This window comes from Scyliorhinus torazame, chromosome 7, assembly GCF_047496885.1.
Source record: "Scyliorhinus torazame isolate Kashiwa2021f chromosome 7, sScyTor2.1, whole genome shotgun sequence".
NCBI classification, from domain to species: Eukaryota; Metazoa; Chordata; class Chondrichthyes; order Carcharhiniformes; family Scyliorhinidae; genus Scyliorhinus; species Scyliorhinus torazame.
Genome location: NC_092713.1, coordinates 95589118 through 95614708, shown reverse-complemented (window position 1 = coordinate 95614708; position 25591 = coordinate 95589118). Strand labels below are relative to the sequence as shown.

At 47.8% G+C, this 25591-nt stretch overlaps 1 protein-coding gene across 3 annotated transcripts in view; it reads left to right on the top strand.

Annotated features, from left to right (window-relative positions):
* Window positions 1-25090, top strand: part of dynlt5 (dynein light chain Tctex-type family member 5) — a 47745-nt gene extending 22655 nt beyond the window's left edge. For 2 of the 3 annotated variants that reach the window (XM_072511099.1, XM_072511101.1), the window contains exons 3-5: window positions 6020-6111; window positions 8414-8538; window positions 17557-25090. In XM_072511099.1, coding sequence (XP_072367200.1) covers window positions 6020-6111; window positions 8414-8538; window positions 17557-17760 — 421 coding nt within the window. In that variant the 3' untranslated portion in view covers window positions 17761-25090. Of the gene's footprint in view, window positions 1-6016; window positions 6112-8413; window positions 8539-17556 lie in introns of all 3 variants that reach the window. The other variant, XM_072511098.1, reaches the window with a different exon arrangement.
* The last annotated feature ends 501 nt before the right edge of the window (window positions 25091-25591 follow it).

Here is a 25591-nt window from a genome sequence, read left to right as displayed (position 1 = left end):
ATTTGAGTTTCACCATGGTACCTGTCTTCATTGATGTTTGGGTGGTAGTTGGACAAAAGAAGAGGTGGCACCAAATGGACAGTTCATTGGCACTGCCTGATACTCTGTCCCTTGGCTGCTGTGTGCCTGCCAATGCATTGTGTATTACACATCGGAATTGCCACCAACATGTACCAATAGAATTATTTTGTATTATCTTGGAAAGTCCGTTGAATTCTATCAAGGCACATGCTGCACATTATGAATAGATAACCTGTCACCACTTCACAGTATTTCCCCTCTCGATGAGTTGTTTTAAATAGAAAATGTAAGCCTTTTATTTATTGAAATGCCTTTAGCAGACGAGGAAGTGGAAACCAGCCCCAGATAACTCTGGTAACCCACGTTTTGTTTTTGTTTTATTGTAAACTTTGGGATGTTACCATGTTAACTGTGTCAACAGAAGATATATAAACGGTAGTAAATTTAGAATGGATGTCTGAAAACATAACCTCAAGCGTAAAACCTATTTGTAAGTATTTACCAAGAAAGATAACCGAAGCAAATTGCAATTTGATGTGGGGATGAGGGAGTTAATGTACTGGAGAGATATACTAGGAAGTGCTGAATTGCCTTTGCACATCCCATATGATCTCCCTCATTGTGAATATAACAAAAGCCATCTCTAAAGCAACCTAGTCCTAATTTCCTCAGAAATCCAAACCATTTCTAAACTATCTTCAACAAGAGTTATCTCAAACTATATTTGGTATCCCATGCAGTAATTTTTCTAACTAGGATGCAAACATAATGTACTATAACAGTTATCTAAAATATATTAGAACATCAAAGAGGTAAATTAAAGTTGAATTAGGGGAATGTGGTTACAATTGTAGCCAGAGCATCTCTAGCTCCTTCCCAAGGGACCAAATAATTTATCATTGTCCCTTCAACTTTCTCAGGTTGCTCCTTTTGTGAAATTATCCACAGCCAACTTCCACAACGTACACTGACATTGCTCATCTGCTATTTATCATCATGTGGCTTTAACATTGGCATGTTAAACACCAGAAAGACTATAGGTGTTATCTTTGGCCCCATCTCAAATTCTTTGCCCTTTATCACCAACTCGCCCTCCCTGGCCCCTGCCTCTGATTGAATCACACCTTCATCATCCTGTTTGACTCTGAGCTGAGCCTCGGGCCTTATTTCTTGTCCATAATAAAAAACATCTATTTCCAGCTGTAGCATTGCCAACTTCCAACCCTGCCTCAGTCCATGTACTTCAGAAACCTTGATGTATGTTTTGTCACGTCCAAACCCATTCTTCCACATTGTGTCTGTGCTGGTCTCCCATCTTCCACAATGCCCCAGTGTTGTACATTTGGCCTCTATCCACCAACGCCTCAAATTTGAAATTTCTAGCCTTCCATGGTTTCTGTTTAAACACCATCAGCTGTGACCGCCCCCCCCCCCCCCCCCACCCCCACCCCACACACAACTTTTGTTTGTCTGACAATGGCATTATCTGCATCCTTCTGCCACATCATTTACAGCCATGTGTTCAGAAACCTCATGTATCTTTCATGCTCCCTCCCCACTCTAAAACCCACTTGCCTGTGTGAAACACCTAAAGCATTTTTCCAGGAGAGGGTCCAAGCACTTGCACCGATCTTTCTGGCCTGGGTAGCACAGTGGGTAACACTGTTGCTTCACAGCTCCAGGGTCCCAGGTTCGATTCCCGGCTTGGGTCACTGCATATTTTCCCCATGCCTGCGTGGGTTTCCTCCGGGTGCTCCGGTTTCCTCCCACACGTCCCGAAAGACATGCTATTAGGTAATTTGGATATTCTGAATTCTCCCTCTGTGTACCTGAAAAGGCGCCGAATGTGGCGACTAGGGGCTTTTCACAGTAACTTCATTGCAGGGGCTTTTCACAGTAACTTCATTGCAGTGTTAATGTAAGCCTACTTGTGACAATAAAGATTATTATTAAAGATGTGCCCCGTTAATGTAAGCCCACTTGTGACAATAAAGATTATTATTAAAGATGTGCCCCGTTAATGTAAGCCTACTTGTGACAATAAAGATTATTATTAAAGATGTGCCCCATGTCATGTAAGTTGAGGAGCCTATCAACCTAAATCTTGGTAAATTTGTGCCTTTCATCTTCATGAGATACGTTCAGGTTGTAAATAACACTTTGGTGTTTTCCTGCCACTAATTTGGTCGAGAGGAATGCTGATTATTTTACGGGATGCTGCCATCAATTATTTTGCCGATAAGTGCTATGAAATGCATGGGAAGCCTCGTTTCAGAAGCTGTTAAAAAATGAAAAAGTACAAGGAAGTTGACTTTATGGTAAACAAGCCACAATGACAATGATGTCAAGTATCACTGCAAGAGACTAGATTCCCTCTCCCCAAGGATGAACACGTTTTTTTCAGATAACATAAGTGCAAAGAAAACTTACACAAGATATACACACCTCGGATGAGAGTTTCTGCTTTGTATGCGATTAGGAAGCTGACAAAATGTGCCAAAAATCATGCACTGCTCAATTGTGCTGGTTGTTGCAATTGAATATATTGTTTCCTTTTTTTCATTAAAATATATTCATTTCAAAAGCAAGATATTCCCAGTGAACCCAAATGGGGGAGGGACAGAGCTGAAGGGGTTCCCGTTCCAAACGGCCCAGAACAGATTCCGTTACCTGGGGATCCAAATATCCAGAGACTGGACACAGATCCACAAGTGGAACCTGACCAGCCTGGTGGAGGAAGTAAGAAAAGACCTTCAACGGTGGGGCTCACTCCCACTCTCCCTGGCGGGAAGAGTGCAGACGATCAAGATGAACGTACTGCCAAGGTTCTTCCTGTTTAGATCCATCCCGATCTTCATCCCCAAGGCCTTTTTCCAAAACATAGGCTAATCATGGTGTTTGAGTGGGGGGGACAGGCTAATCATGATGTTTGTGTGGGGGGGCAAGAACCCGAGAATTCCCAAACCGACACTGCAAAGAGGGAATGTCAGAGGGGGCCTGGCTCTACTGAACCTACAATACTACCACTGGGCAGCAACGGCAGAAAAAGTGAGGGGATGGGTACAAGCACCCGACGCAGATTGGGTGCAAATGGAGGAGGAATCCTGTAAAGGAACAACCCTCTGGGCCCTGGCCACAGCAGCACTCCCATCCTCCTCAACAAGATACACAATGAGCCCAGTGGTAGCGGCCACGCTGAGAACGTAGACCCAGTTGAGACAGCACTTCGGGATAACCAAAATGTCCCTTATGGCCCCCATCTGCGGCAATCACAGATTCCCCCCCCAGCCATGCTAGATACCACCTTCAAAAGATGGAGGCGGGACGGGGGCACACTGACGGTCGGGGACTTCTATGTAGGGCGCAGGCTGACGACACTGGACGAACTGACGAAGTGGAAACTAGCAAGAGGACAGGAATTGAGACACCTCCAAATAAAGCATTTTCTCCGCAAAGAGACAGTAGGGTACCCGGGGGCCCAGAAAGCACACTACTAGAGGAGCTGCTAGGCACAAGCAGCGAGAAGGGCGGGCTATGTGGGAAAATATACGGACAACTACTGGACAGAGCCCGAACACCACTGGGTGGGACCAGACAAAAATGGGAGGACGAACTGGGGACAGAGGTAGGATGGGGACTCTGGAGCGAAGCACTGAGCAGGGTGAGCTCCACCTCCTCCTGCGCAAGGCTAAGCCTAACGCAGCTCAGAGTGGTGCACAGAGCGCACCTAACCAGATCCCGAATGACAAGGTTCTTCCCGGAGGTGGAGGACAAATGTGAACGGTGCCAGAGGGGCCCGGCCAACCACACCCACATGTTTTGGGCTTGCCCCAAGCTTGCTGTGTTCTGGACAGCCTTCTCTGAGGCAATGTCCAGTGTTGTGGGGGTGATGGTGAAGCCATGCCCAATAGTGGCAATCTTCGGGGTATCGGAGCAGCCAGAGCTACACATGGAGAAGGGGGCCAACGCACTTGCTTTCGCTTCCCTGATCGCATTCCAGAGAATCCTGCTCGGCTGGCGAACGGCAGCATCACCCACAGCTGCAGACTGGCTCGCTGACCTTTCGGAATTTCTCCACCTGGAGAAGATTAAGTACGCCACCCGAGGGTCAGAGGAAGGCTTCCTGGATACTTGGGGGCAGTTCGTCGGCCCGTTCCAAAACCTGTTTGAGGCCAGCAACGAGGAGTAAGCCAGGGAAAAAAAAAGATGAAGAACCAAAGGACTGCGCTACCCGGGGAGGGGAGAAAAATGGGGAAACCACAAGAGAAGAGGAAGGGTGCTGAAACCAATGGGGGGAGGGGGGGAAGGAGGAAGGGGGAATATCATAGACCGATCCAGAGGGCAGACTTGATGGACCAAAGGGCCTCTTTCTGTGCTGTAAAATGCTATGGGCACGTTCTAACTAAAGAAAATGGAGTCTGTTCTGGATGGGATTTGCGGGGCCATCTAACGGCCTCTTATTTTTTTAACCCGCCCCCCCCCCCAAACCAAGGCCGCACCAATTTCCTGCACTGAAGAGTTACAGTGAGTAGAGCTCCTCCTCGCAGGGAGAGATTGGAATGCCATTTAAAATGGCATCCCGATCTCTCAGCCCGCGGAAGCAACCCCCAGACCCCCCCCCCCCCCCCAAACTCCCAACTCGTCTAAATTGAGCCCCCTGCACCCCACCTCACAAGGCCAGGGTACCCCGAGACCGATCCCGGCGTGGGGAAAATGTCAGCCTGACATCTTGGCTCTGTAGTGCCAGGTGACACGCAGGTGGTACTTCTAGGGTGGCAGAGCACGGTGCCTGGGTGGCACCAGCAGTGCCAGGGTACAACACTTCCCAGAGACCGACCACCCCGGGGACTCTGATCGCCTGGGAGACCCCCTCGGGTACCGTTCCGCCTGGTCCCAGTTTGTGGGGACCAGTACTGAACAGGACCCGGCTTTGGTCACCTTGGTGAGACCAATAGATTCTGGGTGACCATTACATCCGGCCTGAGTGCGGCTAAGTGGGTTCTTAAACTGACTTAGCCGTGCGAGACTGGGTCCCGCTCACAATGGTCGGGACCCAGATGAAGACGTTTTGTGAGATCTGGTTAGATCTTGCAAGGCATAATGCTCGTCAGAAATCCCGGGGAGGCCTGTCCCGGAATCTATCAGCCATGTTGCGCCCTGTTTCTGGCAGGATGCGGCTGGTAGATTGCACCCTACAACTATATGAAAAGGACTATACTTATTGATTTAATAGTTTAGTTGGTGTATACTGGTCAGTATCTTACTTTTTGATATGGCAAAGCCTTTACAAACATACTTTGGGCTGAATTTTACGGCATCTCCCAACAATGGAATCTTTCAGTCCGGCTGATGTCAATGGAATTTTGAGTGGCTCGCTGCATTCCCCCACGACTATGACAGGGCCATATAATTCAACCCCCTGTGTATGTGCATCAGGAAAAATAAGCACATTTTGAAGAAGCAGCATGTTTTTACTGTTGACATTGAGCGACCAGTGTCCCAATGCACCCTGTGCACAGTTTATGTGAAAGATTCTCGCACCCAAGACATTTCAACTGTCAGTTCTGAGCATTCAATCCTCCTGCACCAGAAGTGAACTATTGGTCTCAGTTATTTTTTGTTGTATTAGCCAAAGAGTTCAAAAGATATCTGATGCACGATCAATGACCACTAAAGCGAGGTTGTAGTCCAACTGAAGGCTTTAATAAGCTAGATGTTTCCCCCAGCAGCTCAAATACAGAATGAGGGCTGCTGGGGCGGCACAGGTTCTTATACCCCGACTAGCAAGGCAGAGCTATTATACACACTAGCCAATAAAAAGCATACAGTTTCCACCAATGGTGCTTTAGCCTATCAGGTACCGTAATACCTATAATACCACAATATCCACAGTTTGTTTTTGGGCAACATAATTTACAAATAAAAAAAGTTAACTTCACTTATGCTTTACCCTATAAAATATCTGTTCTTTCTGCTCTTATTATCTTTCTTTAAGCAGCTCCATGAGCACTGTGTCCTATATGGATGATCCAGGGCATCATGATGACCTTCCACGCCCCGCACAACAAATGGAAAACACATATCAGTTAAGTGAGTTGAGGCTTGTCAATCTCTCTTCATAAGTTAGTGATACCAGAAACAGTAAATGATCACAAACTGAAAACAATTGATGAAAAGCTCACTTTCTTTCTTCATGCATTTATGTTGAAAAGATTTCATAATTTCAGCTTCGTTCCTACTCGATGGTTATTAGTTACCATTAGTGGCCATGAGTTACGTATTGTGGGGAAGATTGAGTGATGACTAGCCCACTGAATTGGGCAGCATTTTTTCAACAGTATTTCAGTCATCCAAGGCAGAATTCTTACAATTTTAAAGTAGTTGTCCTTTAAGTCCTGTGTAAGTTCATAAATCAAGCATCACCAAATGTTCTTCACACTTAAGCCAGGCCTGTATGCCTAAGTAGAATAGCGGCTGTAAGTCTGGTGATTATGCTTCTTTGGTCAGCAAGTTCTCTCGAAGGGGACTGTTGCCATCAGGAACATTATCTCTGGACATTAAGTGTGGAAATTATTCTTGAGCCAATGTTCTTGGGGAATGTATGAGCGATGGAAAATATATCAATACTGTAGTCTTTCTCCTAACCGATGTGTTTAATTGTCTGAGTCATCTGTCTTTGTTTCAGATACATTCACCTGGTTTATATCTGCAAAGTATCAAAATGTATTCACATTTTACATGAATTTGCAACTCCAAGTCTGTGCCATTATTACCCTTGATGTTTTCATTTTCTACATGAGCTTAGTGAAGGGAATTATCCACTTTGTGCAGCGATCTTGGCCCTGAGATTGGCTGGTAAGGTCATGGGTGCAAAGTGGAACTTTTGCCCACCTACTGACATCTTCCAATATTGTGGTTGCCATTCATTTCCCAATGCCATCTAAGGTACCTACCTCTGTAGGGAGAGGGAGGAATGATACCAAAAGCTTACCCCAGCATGAAAAAAAACCTTGGGAGGTTTCAAATCCTCCAGCAAAATTTGGAAGGAACAGGTGAATCCCACTGGGCGTGATCCGGATAATGATATTTAGGCTCATTTAAATATGCCGGGCCACGTTAACCCGACGCATGGGAATCACTGGCTGCAACGGCAAGGCCTCAACCGGGCACCGATTTGTAGGGTCTCCACAAGCTGAGATCAGTCATGATGGCGACTGGCGTTCTCAGGGGGCCATTAGAGCCCCCCAGGTGGTCAGGGACAGGACGCTCCCCCTGGCACCCGGATACCCTGGCAGTATCAACTGGGCACTCTGGCAGAACCCGGAAGGGTGCCTGATTGGCACGGCCAGGGTACCTGGGGCAATGCCCTGGTTCTAGACTGGCAGTGCCAGGGTTCCCGTGAGCCAGGTTGACACTGCCAAGGGTCGGGTCTGAGAGGCCATACCCATGAAAGGCAGGGGGGTGCATGAAGAGTGGGGGCATGATGAAAGTGGGATATGAAGGGGTCTCATAAAGGTTGAGGGGCGAAGGGGGGATCCTGAAAGGGGAGAGGCACAAAAGTGGGGGTGTGGGCTTGAAAAAGGTGGGCCCCCTCAATGACCCCATAGCGGGGTGTCTTCACTTGTGGGGGAAGGGGGCTAATGCCCATGCCTTCAGGGTGAGGCATTATCCATGGGCAGGGGGTATGGGGGACCCTCAAGCGCACTTAGAGATCAGGGCACTCTTTAAAAATGAAGCCCCGATCTCTGAGGGGCTGGTCTCGCCAGTGAGTTCAGCTCCCCACTGCTGAAATAATTTCAAAGTGTGGGCTAGATCTGGGAGAAACTCGCCAAGGCCCCAAAAAATGACATGGGTGAATCCAGGTCTGGATCTTACCCAAAATGCCGTCGGAAAACACCCTGCTGAACCCACCCAAAATAATACTCAGAAATGTTTGGGAAAATCACATCCATTAATGTTCCTTCTGTTTGTTTGACAATTGTGACATTTTGGTACAAGGATTTACTATATTGGAAAATCCCAATTTGCAATATTTTCATCTGATTTCACACATTAAGATCTGTTGAGCTCCCTGAAAGACTTTACGCACAATTTAAACATCTTTTTCGTCTTAACTTGTTTAAATTTTTTTTTCTAATTCTATTATGTTCATGGGTAGTGGCATTTAATATTTTTAAGGATGTAACCAGGAAATATAAATTTGAGTTGTGCCTCAAATTCTGCATGAAAGTTTAATAATAATTGTCATAAACTTATGGTTCATGGATTCTTTGAACAGGTTTATGTTCCCAAGACGTTTCTTCGTCTTTATACTTTTAAATCAATAATGAATGTAATGTTGCTTACCAATCTTGTTGCTCCATTATGTTAAAGTTGTTGTACCCATTCCTAGATCCGACAAAGTATTTTCCAGGGGCAACTGTGAACAATATTCTGAAAGACGTCCTGGCAAGCTACTTACAGGAGGAGAAATATGAGCCTGAGCTCTGCAGGCAGATGACGAAGACGATCTCCGAAGTAAGTGGAATTTAAAACTTTGCTTCTCTACTGTTATAACCTGCCTGCTTACCATTGACTGGGGACTAATGACAATCCCACAATCCTGTGGGAGTATGAGCTTCCCCAATGAGGGGGGCGGAGAAATCATTAGCAGACTCCCTGTATAAATAAAGCTGGCCAGTTTGGAACCAGCAGGAAGGAGTAAGCAGCAAGTGAGGTTGCTACTGTTGTGTGTATATATATATATGTTATTGTAAATAAATGTTATTTCTTTGTATCCTTGAAACTCGTGCTGGTTTCTTGGTGGCCCTCACAAAACTGGCGACGAGGGTTAAAGTGAATAGCTGTCTACACTGCTGAAGCCACCTCCCTGGATTTTTGTTGGATACAGGTTGGAAGTTGTTTTCTATTGCACCATGCCTCTGTACGGACGTTTGAATGTTTTTGATGCTGCGCTGGAAAGCTGGAACCAGTATGCACAACGGATGCATTACTATTTCCGGGCAAACAATATCACCGTAAACTAGCGCCAGGTGGTCATATTGCTCACCGCTTGCGGCCCGCATACGTTTGGGGTGATTAGGAGCCTTACGTACCCAGCTGCGCCGGACACCAAAACATTTGATGAACTTGTGAATTTAGTGGGGCAGCATTTTAACCCAATCCCGTCTACGATAGTCCAACGTTACCGGTTTAATACCGCTGAGAGGACCCCAGGAGAATCCCTTGCCGACTTTCTATCCAGGTTACGCAGGATTGCGGAGTACTGTGACTATGGTGAGACCTTGTCAGAAATGTTACGCAACCGTTTGGTTTGCGGTATTAGCAATGCGGCCACCCGGAGAAAGTTGTTAGCTCAGCCAACATTGAATTTTCAACAGGCCATTCAAATAGTATTATCCCGAGAGAGCGCAGAGCGAGGAGTGCAGGAGATACAGGGAATGGAAGTGCATGCGTTGGGGCGCAGCCCCTTCCGTCCGAAAATGTCCCCCCGCACTCCGGATCGACGCCAGTGGCCATCGGACATTCCTCCCCGAAGGGAGCCTCCTCCAGAACCAATGGATGAGGAGCCATGTCCGTGTCAGACTTGTAGGCGCCGACCCCGTCGCGGACGCCGGTCCTGGGGGTGCCAGAGGCGCCGTCGTTCCGACCGAAACTGGGACCAGCCCAGGGGCCGTACCTTCCATGTGGATGAGCCTGCGGCGACGACTCCTGAGGACGTGGAGACGGAGAACGACTGCCTGCAGCTGCATTGTGTGGCAGCTCCCCGTGTGGCCCCCATTAAGGTGACAGTATGGGTCAATGGTCACCCGCTTGAGATGGAATTGGACACTGGCGCAGCGGTCTCCGTGATCACCCAGAGGACATTCGACCGCATCAAGCAGGGTATACAGACCCTTACATTAACCGACACACAGGCCAGGTTGGCCACCTACACGGGGGAACCATTGGACATTGCAGGAACTACGCCTACCTACAGTTGGAGCTGGACTCTGCCTCCCGACCATATGTAACGATTAATACACACCGGGGCCTGTATGAATATACACGGTTGCCCTTTGGAGTATCCCTTGCCTGCGCTATTTTTCAACACGTTATGGAAGGCATTTTGAGAGGTTTACCACGTATCGCTATCTACTTGGATGACGTTTTCATCACAGGGACGTCGGACCAGGAACATTTGGAAAATCTGGAGGCTGTCCTTAGACGCTTTTCGGAAACTGGAGTCCATTTACGTCGCACAAAGTGCGTCTTTCAGGCGAAGGAAGTAGTCTACCTGGGTGTGGACCGCGAAGGTTTGCACCCCGTCGCAGAGAAGGTGCGCGCGATTCAACAGGCCCCCGACCCGACTGACACTTCGCATCTTCGTTCTTTTCTCGGCCTTGTAAACTATTACGGGAAGTTCCTCCCCAATCTGGCAACTACGCTGGCCCCGTTGCATCTTCTGCTAAAGAAAAATCACAACTGGGTTTGGGGACAGCCGCAAGAAACCGCTTTCCGGCGGGTAAAACAACAATTGTCGTCGTCTGGGTTACTAACCCACTATGATCCTGGAAAGCCTTTGCTCATCACATGTGATGCATCCCCGTATGGTATTGGGGCTGTCCTGTCCCACAAGATGGAGAACGGGGCCGAGCGGCCGATAGCTTTCGCCTCCCGCACATTGACTGCAGCGGAAAAAAAGTACGCGCAGATCAAGAAGAAGGGCCTGGCAGTGGTTTTCGCGGTGAAATGCTTCCACCAGTATGTGTATGGCCGCCACTTCACTATCGTGACTGATCATAAGCCTCTGCTGGGATTTTTCAGAGAGGATAAGCCAATACTGCCCATTGCTTCCGCACGGATCCAGCGCTGGGCTTTGTTGCTCGCTGCATACGAGTATTCTCTGGAGCACAAACCAGGTACACAGATAGCAAATGCCGACGCACTGAGCCGATTGCCTTTATCGACCGGCCCCATGCCGACCCCCCACGACCGGTGAGGTGGTTGCAACCATAAATTTTATGGACACCTTGCCTGTCACGGCATCACAGATCCGTGAGTGGACCCAGACGGAGCCAGTCCTGTCAAAGGTTCGACACATAGTCCTGTATGGTGGGCAGCATAGACAGATCCCAGGGGAGTTGCGGGCATTTTCCTCCAAGCTGTCAGAATTCAGCGTGGAAGACGACATCCTCTTGTGGGGGACGTGTGTGATTGGCCCGGAAAAAGGACAGGAGCTGATACTAAGAGACTTGCACAATGGGCATCCAGGTGTGACCAAAATGAAAATGTTGGCCCGGAGTTATGTCTGGTGGCCAGGCCTCGACGCCGACATTGAGAAGGTGGCCCAAAACTGCTCCATTTGTCAGGAGCATCAGAAGCTTCCGCCGGCCGGGTCCCTACATCACTGGGAATGGCCAGGGCGGCCTTGGGTGCGCTTGCATGCGGATTTCGCCGGCCCTTTTCAAGGATCCATGTTCCTTTTATTAATCGACGCCCAGTCTAAATGACTAGACGTGCATAAGATGCTAGGCACAACGTCCTGCGCAACAATTGAGAAGATGCGTTTGTCTTTTAGTACACATGGCCTCCCCGAAGTGCTGGTCACGGATAACGGCACTCCATTCACGAGTGAGGAGTTTGCGAGGTTCACGAAGTTGAATGGCATATGCCATATCCGCACTGCCCCTTACCACCCGGCTTCAAATTGGTTGGCGGAGCGCGCAGTGCAGACATTCAAACGAGGCCTAAAGAAGCAATTTTCCGAGTCAATGGACACGAGACTGGCTCGCTTTATGTTTTCGTATAGGACCACCCCCCATGCGGTGACTGGGGTAGCTCCTTCAGAACTCCTAATGGGCCAGAGACTTAGCACCCACCTGAGTATGGTTTTTCCGGACATTGGCGCAAAAGTATGCCGCACACAACGGCAGGGACAGGGTTTGCATTGGCCGAATCAGCAGTTTGCGCCCGGTGACCCAATGTTCGTTCGCAATTTTGCTGGTGGTGCCCAGTGTGTCCCTGGCGTAGTCTTTCGCCAAACGGGCCCTATATCTTACCAGGTGCAAGCCCAGGGTCGTCTCCAGCGCGAACATGTAGACCACGTTCGGTCCAGAAGACTATCCCTTCCAAAGATTCCCCGCCCCCGGAGCTCATTTCTACAGCCGCAGAGACCAGAGACAATGGAAAGTGGTCCTCGCAATCTTCCTCTGGTGCCTCACTCAAAGCCTGCGCAGGTCGTTACAGAACTGTGTGGAGATAGAGACGCCGAGGTGATAGAGGCAGCAGACTCTGACTCCGAGATGGAGACACAGGACGCATCTGAGGGGGAATCCTCGGGCCCACGGGCTGTGGATGTACAACCGTTACACCGTTCATCACGGAAGCGCCGGTCTCCGTCTCGTTACACGCCGCCCGATCCAGCGCCTCGTGCAAATGGTGTCCGGCCTGCGGCAAAACGAGTCCGACGCCCTCCTTCGCCAGGGTCTTCGGTGGATTCCTTGGACTTTGGGGGGAGGGATGTATAACCTGCCTAGTTACCATTGGCTGTGGATTAATGACAATCCCACAATCCTGTGGGAGTATGAGCTTCCCCAATGAGGGGGGTGGAGAAATCATTCGCAGACTCCCTGTATAAATAAAGCTGGCCAGTTTGGAACCAGCAGGAAGGAGTAAGCAGCAAGTGAGGTTGCTGCTGTTGTGTTATATATGTTATTGTAAATAAATATTATTTCTTTGTATCCTTGAAACTCGTGCTGGATTCTTGGTGGCCCTCACAAAATCTACCTAACATCTTCCCCCTCACCTCCACCAGCTTCACTAAATGTTGAGGGGAAAAAAGACCACCCGGAAATATGACGTTTCAAAAAGTTTGCATTGTCTTGCCTGTGGAAAATAATGAAAATTTGTGTGTTCTATTAGTCAGACATGTTGGATATTATTGACCTTGAATGGGTATTGTGCAAATTACAAAGATGTTTCTGGATTTGAAAGCTGTCAAATTGAACAGAAAATAGGAATTTTTAGACCTGGTGGGGACAAAGTATAAAATTAGAAAGTCAGAAGTAAAACAATAACAATTTATGGAATAAGGTCCTGTGGCAGGGTCACAAAGTACATTTTCAGAGGGGTTTGGGACAGAGCTGGATGAAAATATATGCCAATGGTAGACAGAATTAATCTGGATAATGAACAGATTTGTTCAACTGACCTCTTCTGTTGTGGATGATTTTTACGAGCATCCCGTGTCAGTTATCAAATTTAATTGCTTTAAGCTTTAATAATAAACTCTAAAAGTTCATGTTAAAACTATACATTTGTAAGTGGGATTGTAAACGCTCCACCTTAATGCTGTCTGTTATTTTTTCTGGCTCACAGCGCTTTTCACTTTGTTGTCAGTATTCCCAATATCACCTGGATGGGTCATTCAGTCACTGAAAGTCCATGCATTTATATTTGTACATGGACAATTTTCTACAATTTGATTAAATTGTATGTTGGAGAAACTAAGTGACTCAGTTGGTGCACCATATGTTGACATCTGAGAACTCGGGCCGGGATTCTTCAAAACGGTGGCTAAGTGTTTCACGCTGGTACCAACGAGCCTCTTGGTCCAGCAATTCCGTAGCCCACGGGGGGCCAGCACAGCGCCGGAGTGCTCCACGCAGCTCCGGCTGCCGAAACGCGGCCCCGCACTGCCAGCCGCGGGTCCATGCATGCAAGCTGCGGCTGGCTGCAGGTCCGTGCAAACGCGCAGCGGCCGCTTCCTTGCTGGCCCCGCAGAACATGGCAGATCCACACGGCGGGCCAGTACAAAGGTAGGCCCCGCCCCCCCCAGATCGCACGCGCCTGCTGATCAGTGGCCCCCGATCGCAGGCCTGGCCGTAGTGGAGGCCACTCCCCCCTGGAGGCTGATCCCCCCCCCCCCCCCAACCAGGACGGCCGCCGCAACGCCAAGCTCCCGCCGGGTGGAACCATACGTGAACCACGCCGACGGGAGCTTGGCCGGTCGACCGCGGAATATCGCCGCAGGGGCCTTTCAACGGCCCCCGACTGGCGCTGATTCTCCGGTTGGCAGAGGCTCGCATCCCAGCGTCGGACCCGATCGCGGGTCTGGCGCCCATTCTCCGTCCCCGCGCCGAACGCAATTTCGGCACAGAGGCTGGAAAATCCCAGCCAGGGTCTCTGTCCAGCCCCTGAGAGGGAAACCTCCACTGTATATTAAAGTCATTTCACCTTGGGACCACTTTGAACCCACAGTCAACACTCAAAAGCTCAACATAATGTGGCATTAAATTGACAGTCTCGTATGCTGGCATTTGACATCTCTTGCTGCGGAGGAGGTGTTAGGGGGCTGGTGAAGCTGCAGGTAATTAACTCTTCAGAAAGTTATCCTGGGGATTTCTCCTTTCCAATGATCCAAAATCACCATTATTTGTTGCCCGCACTATCTTTACACATCTTGGAGAAAATTAAGGTACACACTCTGCTAGGAGATGCGATAGATCTTTAGTAAGATTTTGCTGAAGAGAAAAAAAAATTGCATACCAATATTCATCCAGGGTGCCCATATTTCTGCACTAAAATCTACTGTGGGATTCAGAAAATTCAGCATTGTCTTAAAACTGTAATTTATGGAAATAATCTTCAAACCCACTATGTTTCTCTCCGTCCTTCTTTCTCAAAGCCGATAAAACACCAAACTCCAGAATATGTTTCTCTTCGAGCACTTTTAATATTTACTGGTTCAAAACTGTTCCATCTTTATACAGTCAATTATAATGGAGCAGAGGCCCAGATCAAAAGACGTCACCATTATTGAGAGATTTAAGATAACTCCGTATCAGTGATAAGTATTGCAAAATTTGGGTTTTGAATGCCTATTTATTGTACAGGAAAAGAAAATGCAGGAGTTTCACAATGTTGAAGTTCTGGAAAAGAATGAATTGGAGTAGGAATCATAGTGATGATTCTTGATTTCAAACAACAAAGGTAGAGGGAAATGTGTTTAAACAACATCTTTGGAATTTAATGGGAGAAAATTTATTGATCGGATGGTTCAGCATGTTGAAGAACTGTTTATCATTTGTCTCATTTCTGGATTTTTCCATCTGTGCCACCAGGTGAAGGGCAAAACAGAACCCATAGGCTAGTAGTAAAATCTTGAGTCACAAGTTTATTTATTGAAAACCAGACAACGGAGGCGTGTAGAATGCATAGCTCCTTCATGTTGTGTTAGTTAAATCAATGTTATTACAATTACACAGCTCTTCCTTGAGGATTTTCTCTGCTTGCTGGATGGTCTACAAGTACAAAGTTTTAAAAACAAAATATTTTAATTGGGAGCTTCCATCTCGCTAAGGCGGTTTCAGGCCAATCCGCATCCAACAAGCTGCTCTGAAAACTCTGCTCACATTTTGACAGCTGTGACGAATAATCAGCAAATTATAAATAAAACAACATTCAACATTCTTCTACTTAAAATTAAAAAATTCAGGCCATTTCCCCTTTTTAGCAGATGGGTGGCACGGTAGCACTGTAGCATCACAGCTCCAGGGTCCCAGGTTCGATTCCCGGCTTGGGCCACTTTCTAAGTGGAGTATACTCGTTTTCCCTGTGTCTGCGTGGGTTTCTTCCGGGTGCTGCGGTTTCCACCCACAAGTCCTGAAAGACGTGCTGTTAGGTAATTTAGACATTGTGAATTCTCCCTCTGTGTAGGCAAACAGGCGCCGGAGAGTGGTGGAGTTGATGTATGCCTACTTGTGACAGTAAACATTATTATATAAAGGATCTTCTTTTAAAAAGTGCATTCTTTTAAAAAGTGCACAATCTAGGGCAGCACGGTGGCACAGTGGTAGCACTGCAGCCACACGGCGCCGAGGTCCCAGGTTCAATCCTGGCTCTGGGTCACTGTCCATGTGGAGTTTTCACATTCTCCCCGTGTTTGCGTGGGTTTTGCCCCCACAACCCAAAAGATGTGCAGGGTAGGTGAATTGGCCATGCTAAATTGCCCCTTAATTGGAAAAATGAATGAGAACATAGAACAAAGAACAGTAGAGCACAGTACAGGCCCTTCAGCCCACGATGTTGTGCCAACCATTTATCCTAATCTAAGATCAACCTAACCTACACCCCTTCAATTTACTGCACTCCATGTGCCTGTCTAAGAGTCACTTAAATGTCCCTAATGACTTTGACTCCACCACCTCTGCTGGCAATGCATTCCACTCACTTACCGCTCTCTGTTTAAAGATCCTACCTCTGACATCTCCCCTATACCTTCCTCCAATCACCTTAAAATTATGTCCCCTCGTGACAGCTATTTCCACCTGGGGGAAAAGTCTCTGGCTATCCATTCTATCCATGCCTCTCATCACCTTATACACCTCTATCAAGACACCTCTCTGCCTTCTTCGCTCCAGTGAGAAAAGCCCTAGCTCCCTCAACCTTTCTTCAAAAGACATGCCCTCCAGTCCAGGCAGCATCCTGGTAAATCTCCTCTGTACCCTCTCTAAAGCATCTGCATCCTTCCTATAATGAGGCGAACAGAGCTGGACACAATATTCCAAGTGTGGTCTAACTAGGGTTTTATGAAACTGCAGCAAAACCTCGTGGCTCTTAAACTCAATCCCCCTGTTAATGAAAGCCAACACACCATACACCTTCTTGACAACCCTATCAACCTGGGTGGCAACTTTGAGGGATCTATGTACGTGGACCCCAAGATCCCTCTGTTCCTCCACACTTCCAAGAATCCTGCCTTTAGCCCTGTATTCAGCATTCAAATTTGACCTTCCAAAATGAAACACTTCACATTTATCAAGGTTGAACTTCATCTGCCACTTCTCAGCCCAGCTCTGCGTCCTGTCAATGTCCTGTTGTAACCTGCAACAACCCTCAACACTATCTACAACTCCCCCAACCTTTGTGTCATCGGCAAACTTACTAACCCACCCTGCCACTTCCTCATCCAAGTCATTTATAAAAACCACAAAGAGCGGAGGTCCCAGAACAGATCCTTACGGAAAACCACTGGTCACCGACCTCCAGGCAGAAATTGAGAATTGGGTGCTCCTAAAAAAAAATTTTTAAAGTGCACAATCTGGATTTCTTAAACTGTTCTTCCTTGGGACATACCCTATCAACGCGGCAAGTTTTGTTTCGAGCCTGGTTCACTATGTGAACCAGTACTGAAAGGCACCAGGTTGAGGCCTCGCAGGTGCGACCGTTAAATCCGGTTAACGAGGTTGTTGAATTGCGCCCATTATCTCTGCCCACTTTCAGTGGCATAAGTAATTTTAAAAAACTTCCAGTACTTCGTGGCAGCACTAGAACCTTGAAAAAAGTTATGTCTCGTGATCCGTAATGCGAGTGAGGTTAGAGCATATGGCTCACCTATCTCCAGGAAAACTATGTTTTACAAATGGAATTGGAGTTGGGAATTGATATTATGTACACATAGTCTGTTTTTGAGAACGGGATATTGCCAGAGGATAATAGCTGGCTGTCCATATATTTAATAAATTGTTGTAAAATAATACTTCTCATTTTTAGGTTATAAAAGCTCGAATAAAGGATCTCATGATTCCACGATACAAGATTATTGTTTTAATCCATATTGGACAGCTGAATGAACAGAGCATCCGCATCGGCAGCCGCTGTCTCTGGAATTCCAGCACGGACACATTCTCTTCCTTCTCTTTCTGTAACCGATCTCTCTTTGCTGTTGCTAATGTCTTTGCAGTGTACTTCGAATGAAATGTACCTGTGCAAAATAGTGAAACATTGTAAGAATAGTGCTGAATATAAAGCTCATATGCTAATGTCTTTTAGGGGGAAAAAAAATCATCTATCTGCTATTTATTGTGTTCAACCTGGTCTGGGAAACATTTGCAGTCTGACTGTCCCTCATCAGTGAGCTTCAGCACAGTTACTACGTTCTTGTCCTGGCTGTGGGATGTTATCCGAGCTGGGAATTAGCTTTGTTCACATTTCTTGCTGGAAAAAGAAGGCAAGAGAACGAGATTGGGAGGCTCCATTATCCAAGCTCCCAGTCTAACATTTATATTGTGCCTTTCATGACGAGACATCCCAAAGCCCATTACAATCAATGAAGTACTTTTGAAATACTATAATATTGGAAGCTCTGACACACAAACCATTGACAAACAGCATGCTCCCATAATAGGAATGTGATAATGACCAAGAAAATCTATTTTATGATGCTCTTTTGAAGGACAAATACTGTTGAGGACATTGGGTTAACTCCCCTGGCCTCCTTCTAACTCTGCTATTCTTTCTTTTATGCCCAGCTGAGATGACTGACATGGCTTCAGTTTAACGTCTCATCCAATAGACAGCACACCCAATGCTGGAACACTCCCTCAGTACTGCAATGGAATGTGACTCCTCATTTTTGACTCATTCAAGTCTGAGAGTGGCCCTTGAACCTGCACCCTTCTTGAATTGACCCCACTCTTGATTTTCTGTTTCCTTTCCTCTGCTGCTGTGTCAAATCTGAACTTAGCTCTGAGTGAGTTATTAAGTGAATAATTCATTGTGTACGGAATCACAGAAACATCTGATTGCTAACCCATTGATGACATCCTTGAAAAATGCTCTCAGAAAAAGCACTTTATCAGTTGGGATTGTGGGTCAGGAGAGTAATGTTAAAAAACAAAAGGACAAAGAAAAGTGTGGCACAGGAACAGGCCATTCGGCCCTCCAAGCATGTGCTGATCATGATGCCCTAACTAAAAACAAAACTTCTGCCCTTAATCGGTCCGTATCCCTCTATTTCCTCCCTATTCATGTATCCATCCATTTGCCTCAGAAATGTTGTTAATGTGCCTGCTACCACCACATGCTCTGGCAGCACATTCCAGGCACCCACCACTCTTGTGTGAAAAACGTACCCTGCATATCTCCCTTAAACTTCCCCGTCTCACCTTGAACCTGTGACCCCTTTCAATTGACACTTCCATCCTTGGAAAATGTCTCTGACTATCTACCCTACGATATTTAGCATGTTAGTTCTGCACGAGTGGATCATTTGCTGTGTACTATCATGTCACTAGATATGAATTATACTATAAATGGCAGAACCCTTAGGAACGTTAACATAAATAGGGATCTGGGCGTGCAGGTCCACAGTTCCCGACAACACGTGTGGCCAAGGTGATTAAGAAGGCATATGGCATGCTTGCTTTTATCCGCCAGGCCATTGAGTACAGGAGTTGGGAAATCATGTTGCAGCTGTATAAAACCTTGGTTAGGCTGCATTTGGGATATTGCGTACAGTTCTGATCACCACATTATCAGAAGGATGTGGAAGCTTTGGAGAGAGTGCAAAGAAGGTTCACCAGGATGTTGGGTGATCTTGAGGGTGTTGGCGATGAGGAGAGGTTGAATAAACTAGAATTGTTTTCACTGGAGAGACGGAGGCTGATAGAGGTCTACAAAATTGAGAGCTGGTTTAGCACAGGACTAAATCGCTGGCTTTGAAAGCAGACCAAGGCAGGCCAACAGCACGGTTCAATTCTCGTACTAGCCTCCCCGAACAGGCGCCGGAATGTGGCGACTAGGGGCTTTTCACAGTAACTTCAGTTGAAGCCTACTTGTGACAATAAACGATTTTCATTTCATTTCATAACATGTAGCCTCAACCTCATCTAAGTTTTCAATGTCATTGCAGTTCAAAAGGTCAATAAAATAGGGAGGGGGAAGGGCAAGATGGGAGCAGGAGGGAAACAGCGAGAGGGGAGGGGGGCGTGACAAAAGTGAGTTAAGTAGAAAGAGTGAGTACAACTCCATACTTCTTGAAATACTTCATTCAGAATTCAAAATTTGCATTTAAACATTTTAACTCTGTTTAAGCAGGCATCAAATGCATTTCTATGCTGTCCTAACATGTAATTACCTAATTAAGCCATTTGACGATAATAATGGAAAGCTGTGGAAGAAACTGAGCAACAAGCATACCTCTCAATAGACAGATTTTTAAGGGAATCAAAGGTTATGGGGATAATGCGGGAAAGTGGAGTTGAGGAATATCACATCGGTAGGGCAGCACGGTAGCACAGTGGTTAGCAGAGTTGCTTCACAGCTCCAGGACCCCAGGTTCGATTCCCGGCTTGGGTCACTGTCTGTGCGGACGGAGTCTGCACGTTCGCACCGTGTCTGCGTGCGTTTCCTCCGGGTGCTCCGGTTTCCTCCCACAGTCCAAAGATGTGCAGGTTAGGTGGATTGGCCAAGCTAAATCACCCTTATTTTAATTAGTAGAATTTATTGTTTTAATTCTTCAATTAGATACCTTGGCACAAAAAAACACAAAAACATTTACACAATACAAATACACTAGTAACTGTACAGTGTACCAGGTCTACAGTTATTCATGTTTCATAACTTACAAACTCTCTACAACTTTCTAACTCTACTTAAATTCCTCATGGCGCAGCCCCCTCCCTCACTCAATGCTTCCCCCGCTCACTGCTTTTCCCCCCTCCTTACTGCATTTCCCCTTCCTCCACTCAATGTTTCCGTTGCTCATTGCATCCCCTCTCGCTGCTTTTCCACCTCTCCCTCTCACTGCATCCCCCTCTCCCTGCTTATCCCCCTCTCCCTCTCGCTGTTTTCCCCCCTCTCCCTCTCACTGCGTCTCCCTCTCGCTGCTTATCCCCCTCTCTATCTCACTGCATCCCCTCTCTCTCTCGCTGCTTATCCCCCTCTCCCTCTCACTGCTTCACCCTCTCCCTCTCGCTGCAACTCCCTCTCGCTGCTTATCCCCCTCTCCCTCTCACTGCTTCCCCCCTCCCTCGCTGCTTATCCCCCTCTCCCTATCACTGCTTCCCCCTCTCCCTCTCGCTGCTTATCCCCCTCTCCCTATCACTGCTTCCCCCTCTCCCTCTCGCTGCTTATCCCCCTCTCCCTCTCGCTGCTTCTCCCCCTCTCCCTCTCGCTGCTTCTCCCCCTCTCCCTCTCGCTGCTTCTCCCCCTCTCCCTCTCACTGCTTCTCCCCCTCTCCCTCTCACTGCTTCCCCCTCTCCCTCTCGCTGCTTCTCCCCCTCTCCCTCTCACTGCTTCCCCCTCTCCCTCTCGCTGCTTTTCCCCCTCTCGCTGCTTTTCCCCCTCTCCCTCTCGCTGCTTTTCCCCTTCTCCCTCTCACTGCTTTTCCCCCTCTCCCTCTCGCTGCTTTTCCCCCTCTCCCTCTCGCTGCTTTTCCCCTTCTCCCTCTCGCTGCTTTTTCTCCTTCCCACCACTTTTCTTCCTCTCCCTCTCACTGATTCCCTCCTCTCCCTCTCATTGCTTTTCCCCTTCTGCCTCTCGCTGCTTTTTCCCTCTCGGTCTCATTGCTTTTCCCCCTCTCCCTCTCGTTGCTTTTCCCCCTCTCACTCTCATTGCTTTTCCCTCTCTGCCTCTCGCTGCTTTCTCCCTCTCGGTCTCATTGATTTTCCCCCTCTCCCTCTCGCTGCTTATCCCCCTCTCCCTCTCGCTTCTTCTCCCCCTCTCCCTCTCGCTGCTTTTCCCCCTCTCCCTCTCGCTGCTTTTCCCCCTCTCCCTCTCGCTGCTTTTCCCCCTCTCCCTCTCGCTGCTTTTCCCCTCTCCCTCTCGCTGCTTTTCCCCCTCTCACTCACTGCTTCCCCCTCTCCCTCTCGCTGCTTTTCCCCTTCTGCCTCTCGCTGCTTTATCCCTCTCGGTCTCATTGCTTTTCCCCTCTTCCTCTCGTTGCTTTTCCCCCTCTCCCTCTCATTGCTTTTCCCTCTCTGCCTCTCGCTGCTTTCTCCCTCTCGGTCTCATTGATTTTCCCCCTCTCCCTCTCGCTGCTTCTCCCCCTCTCCCTCTCACTGCTTCCCCCTCTCCCTCTCGCTGCTTTTCCCCCTCTCCCTCTCGCTGCTTTTCCCCTCTCCCTCTCACTGCTTTTCCCCCTCTCCCTCTCGCTGCTTCTCCCCCTCTCCCTCTCACTGCTTTCCCCTCTCCCTCTCACTGCTTTTCCCCCTCTCCCTCTCGTTGCTTTTCCCCCTCTCCCTCTCACTGCTTCCCCCTCTCCCTCTCGCTGCTTTTCCCTCTCTGCCTCTCGCTGCTTTCTCCCTCTCGGTCTCATTGATTTTCCCCCTCTCCCTCTCGCTGCTTTTCCCCTCTCCCTCTCGGTCTCATTGATTTTCCCCCTCTCCCTCTTGCTGCTTTTCCCCTCTCCCTCTAGCTGCTTTTCCTCCTCTCCCTCTCACTGTTTCCCTCCTCTCCCTCTCGCTGCTTTTCCCCCTCTCCCTCTCGCTGCTTTTCCCCCTCTCCCTCTCACTGCTTTTCCCCTTCTCCCTCTCACTGCTTATCCCCCCCTCCCTCTCACTGCTTCCCCCCTCCCTCTCGCTGCTTTCCCCGCTCTCCCTCTCGCTGCATTTCCCCCTCTCCCTCTCGCTGCTTTTCCCCCTCTCCGTCTCACTGCTTCCCCCTCTTCCTCTCACTGCTTTCCCCCCCCCCCCCTCGCTGCTTTTCCCCTTCTCCCTCTCGCTGCTTTTTCTCCTTTCCACCACTTTTCTTCCTCTCCCTCTCACTGCTTCCCTCCTCTCCCTCTCATTGCTTTTCCCCTTCTGCCTCTCGCTGCTTTTTCCCTCTCGGTCTCATTGCTTTTCCACCTCTTCCTCTTGTTGCTTTCCCCCTCTCCCTCTCATTGCTTTTCCCCTCTCCCTCTAGCTGCTTTTCCTCCTCTCCCTCTCACTGTTTCCCTCCTCTCCCTGTCGCTGCTTTTCCCCTTCTCCCTCTCACTGCTTTTCCCCCTCTCCCTCTCGCTGCTTTTCCCCCTCTCCCTCTCGCTGCTTTTCCCCCTCTCCCTCTCGCTGCTTTCCCCCCTCTCCCTCTCGCTGCATTTCCCCCTCTCCCTCTCGCTGCTTTTCCCCCTCTCCGTCTCACTGCTTCCCCCTCTCCCTCTCGCTGCTTTTTCTCCTTTCCACCACTTTTCTTCCTCTCCCTCTCACTGCTTCCCTCCTCTCCCTCTCATTGCTTTTCCCCTTCTGCCTCTCGCTGCTTTTTCCCTCTCGGTCTCATTGATTTTTCCCCTCTCCCTCTCGCTGCTTTTCCCCCTCTCCCTCTCGCTGCTTTTCCTCCTTAATTTCACTTTAATGGGCATCAATAGGGGTGGCAGGGTAGGAAGCCTGTCATGGGAGAGTCGGGAAGGTGGTGGGGTCTGCACACTCCTAACTGATTAAAGACCCCACAGTGACCAAACCCGCCACTGGGCACAGGATTCCACCCGCAACCAATGGGAATGATGCCGTAGGAAGGAGACAGTGAGTGGAAGGAAGGCCACTGCAGGAAAGATTGAGCAGGACCTTTGCTTTACAGAGAATGAACTATTTGGAAGTCCTTTTGATTTTCCATTTTCTCCTTTTATTCTGGAGGAACTAACTTGAGTGCAGTTCCAAGAACTTTACCCTTCCTTGAAGACCTTGCTAACGTGGCCCAGTTTGATGGGATAATAGCTGAACCTGGTTATTTCCATACCTGAGATTCACAGGTCCATGTTTTGCAACAGGCCTCATTCAGGATTGTGAGCCCAGATTTTGTTTTATTCCTCCTAGCTGAGGCAATTGCAGTTTTCCCTGCCACTCTGACCGAGATCAGTTTGCTCAGCACAGACTTGGGATGGAACCAAGGGCCTTCCTGAGTTCAGTTCCACAATGAGTTTCCCTACCAAGCTGTCAATTAAACTAATGTTTTCCTTCTATACTCTGATTTCTTTTTTTAAAATAAATTTAGGGTACCAAATTATTTGTTTTTTTCCAATTAAGGGACAATTTAGCGTGGCCAATCCACCTAACCTGCACATCTTTGGGTTGTGGGGGTGAAACCCACGCAGATATGGGGAGAATGTGCAAACTCCACACGGACAGTGACCCAGGGCCGGGATTTGAACCCAGATCCTCAGTGCCACAGTCCCAATGCTAACCACTGCACCACATGCCGCCCTCCATACTCTGATTTCTATATCACACTGACCCTAATATGCCTCATTTGTTACCCAGGAACATAAAAGACAAAAAAAAACAAATTGTTTTTGCTTGTACATAAGACCATAAGACAAAGGAGCAGAATTAGGCCACTCGGCCCATCAGGTCTGCTCCGCCATTCAATCATGGCTGATATTTTCTCACCCCCATTCTCCTGCCTTCTCCCCATAACCACTGATCCCCTTATTAATCAAGAACCTATCTATCTCTGTCTTAAAGACACTCTATGATTTGACCTCCACAGATTCACCAGCCTCTGGCTGAAGAAATTCCTCCTCATCTCTGTTTTAAAGGATCGTCCCTTTAGCCTGATATGGTGTCCTCTGCTTCTAGTTTTTCCTACAAGTGGAAACGTCCTCTCCACGTCCATTCTATCCAGGCCTCACAGTATCTTGTAAGTTTCAATAAGATCCCCTCTCATCCTTCTAAACTCCAACAAATACAGACCCAGAGTCCTCAAACGTTCCTCATATGACAAGTTCTTCGTTCCAGCGATCATTCTTGTGAACCTCCTCTGGACCCTTTCCAAGGCTAGCACATCCTTCCTTAGATACGGAGCCCAAAACTGCTCATAATACTCCAAATGGGGTCTGACCAGAGCCTGGTCTTGTATTCTAGCCCTCTTGACATGAATGCTAACATTACATCTGCCTTCTTAACTGCCGACTGAATCTGCACATTAACCTTAAGAGAATCGTGAACAAGGACTCCCAAGTCCCTTTATGCTTCTGATTTCCTAAGCATTTCCCCATTTAGAAAATAGTCTATGCTTAAATTCCTCCTTCCACAGTGCATAACCTCCACTTTTCCACATTGTATTTCATTTGCCACTTCATTGCCCACTCTCCTAGCTTGTCCAAATCCTTCTGCAGCCCCCTTGCTTCCTCAATACTACCTGTCCCTCTACAGATCTACACGGGATATGAGTGTTGCTGACAAGGCTGGCATTTATTGGCCAACCCTAATGGTTTGGTTTTTACTATAATGTATGAACTCTCAATTTCAAAAATCAAAGTCTGATTTGTGGCTGAAAATTTGGTTTTATTGTTAAAATGTTGCATCTCGGGCAATAAAAGTACTATTTTGAAGATTGAGTGTTTAATTCTGAATTTTTGCCACTGGAAGATAAAAGTTGTTGAGTTAAAATTAAACTATTCACTATACGCTAATATGTATGTTTCCACCAGCTGGTAACGGTCTGAATGAAGACGTGTTGAAAAAGTAGTTGAATTAGTAGTTGAATAACCCCTTCCTATACTGCTATCCTTGCCATTATCAGGCAGCTTTAAAGGTGGAAGGAGTCAGGAGAGCCCCTTTCAAAGCCTCACTTAAGTTTGGAGCCGACTCTTGACGTAACAGGAATGAGTGACTATGTCAAGAATTGTGTTAAAACAACAATTTTGGAACATAGGATATACAGTGCAGAAGGAGACCATTCAGCCCATCGAGTCTGCACCGACCCACTTAAGCCCTCACTTCCATCCTATCCCCATAACCCAATAACCCCTCCTAACCTTTTCTTGGTCACCAAGGGCAATTTAGCATAGCCAATCCACCTAACCTGCACGTCTTTGGACTGTGGGAGAAAA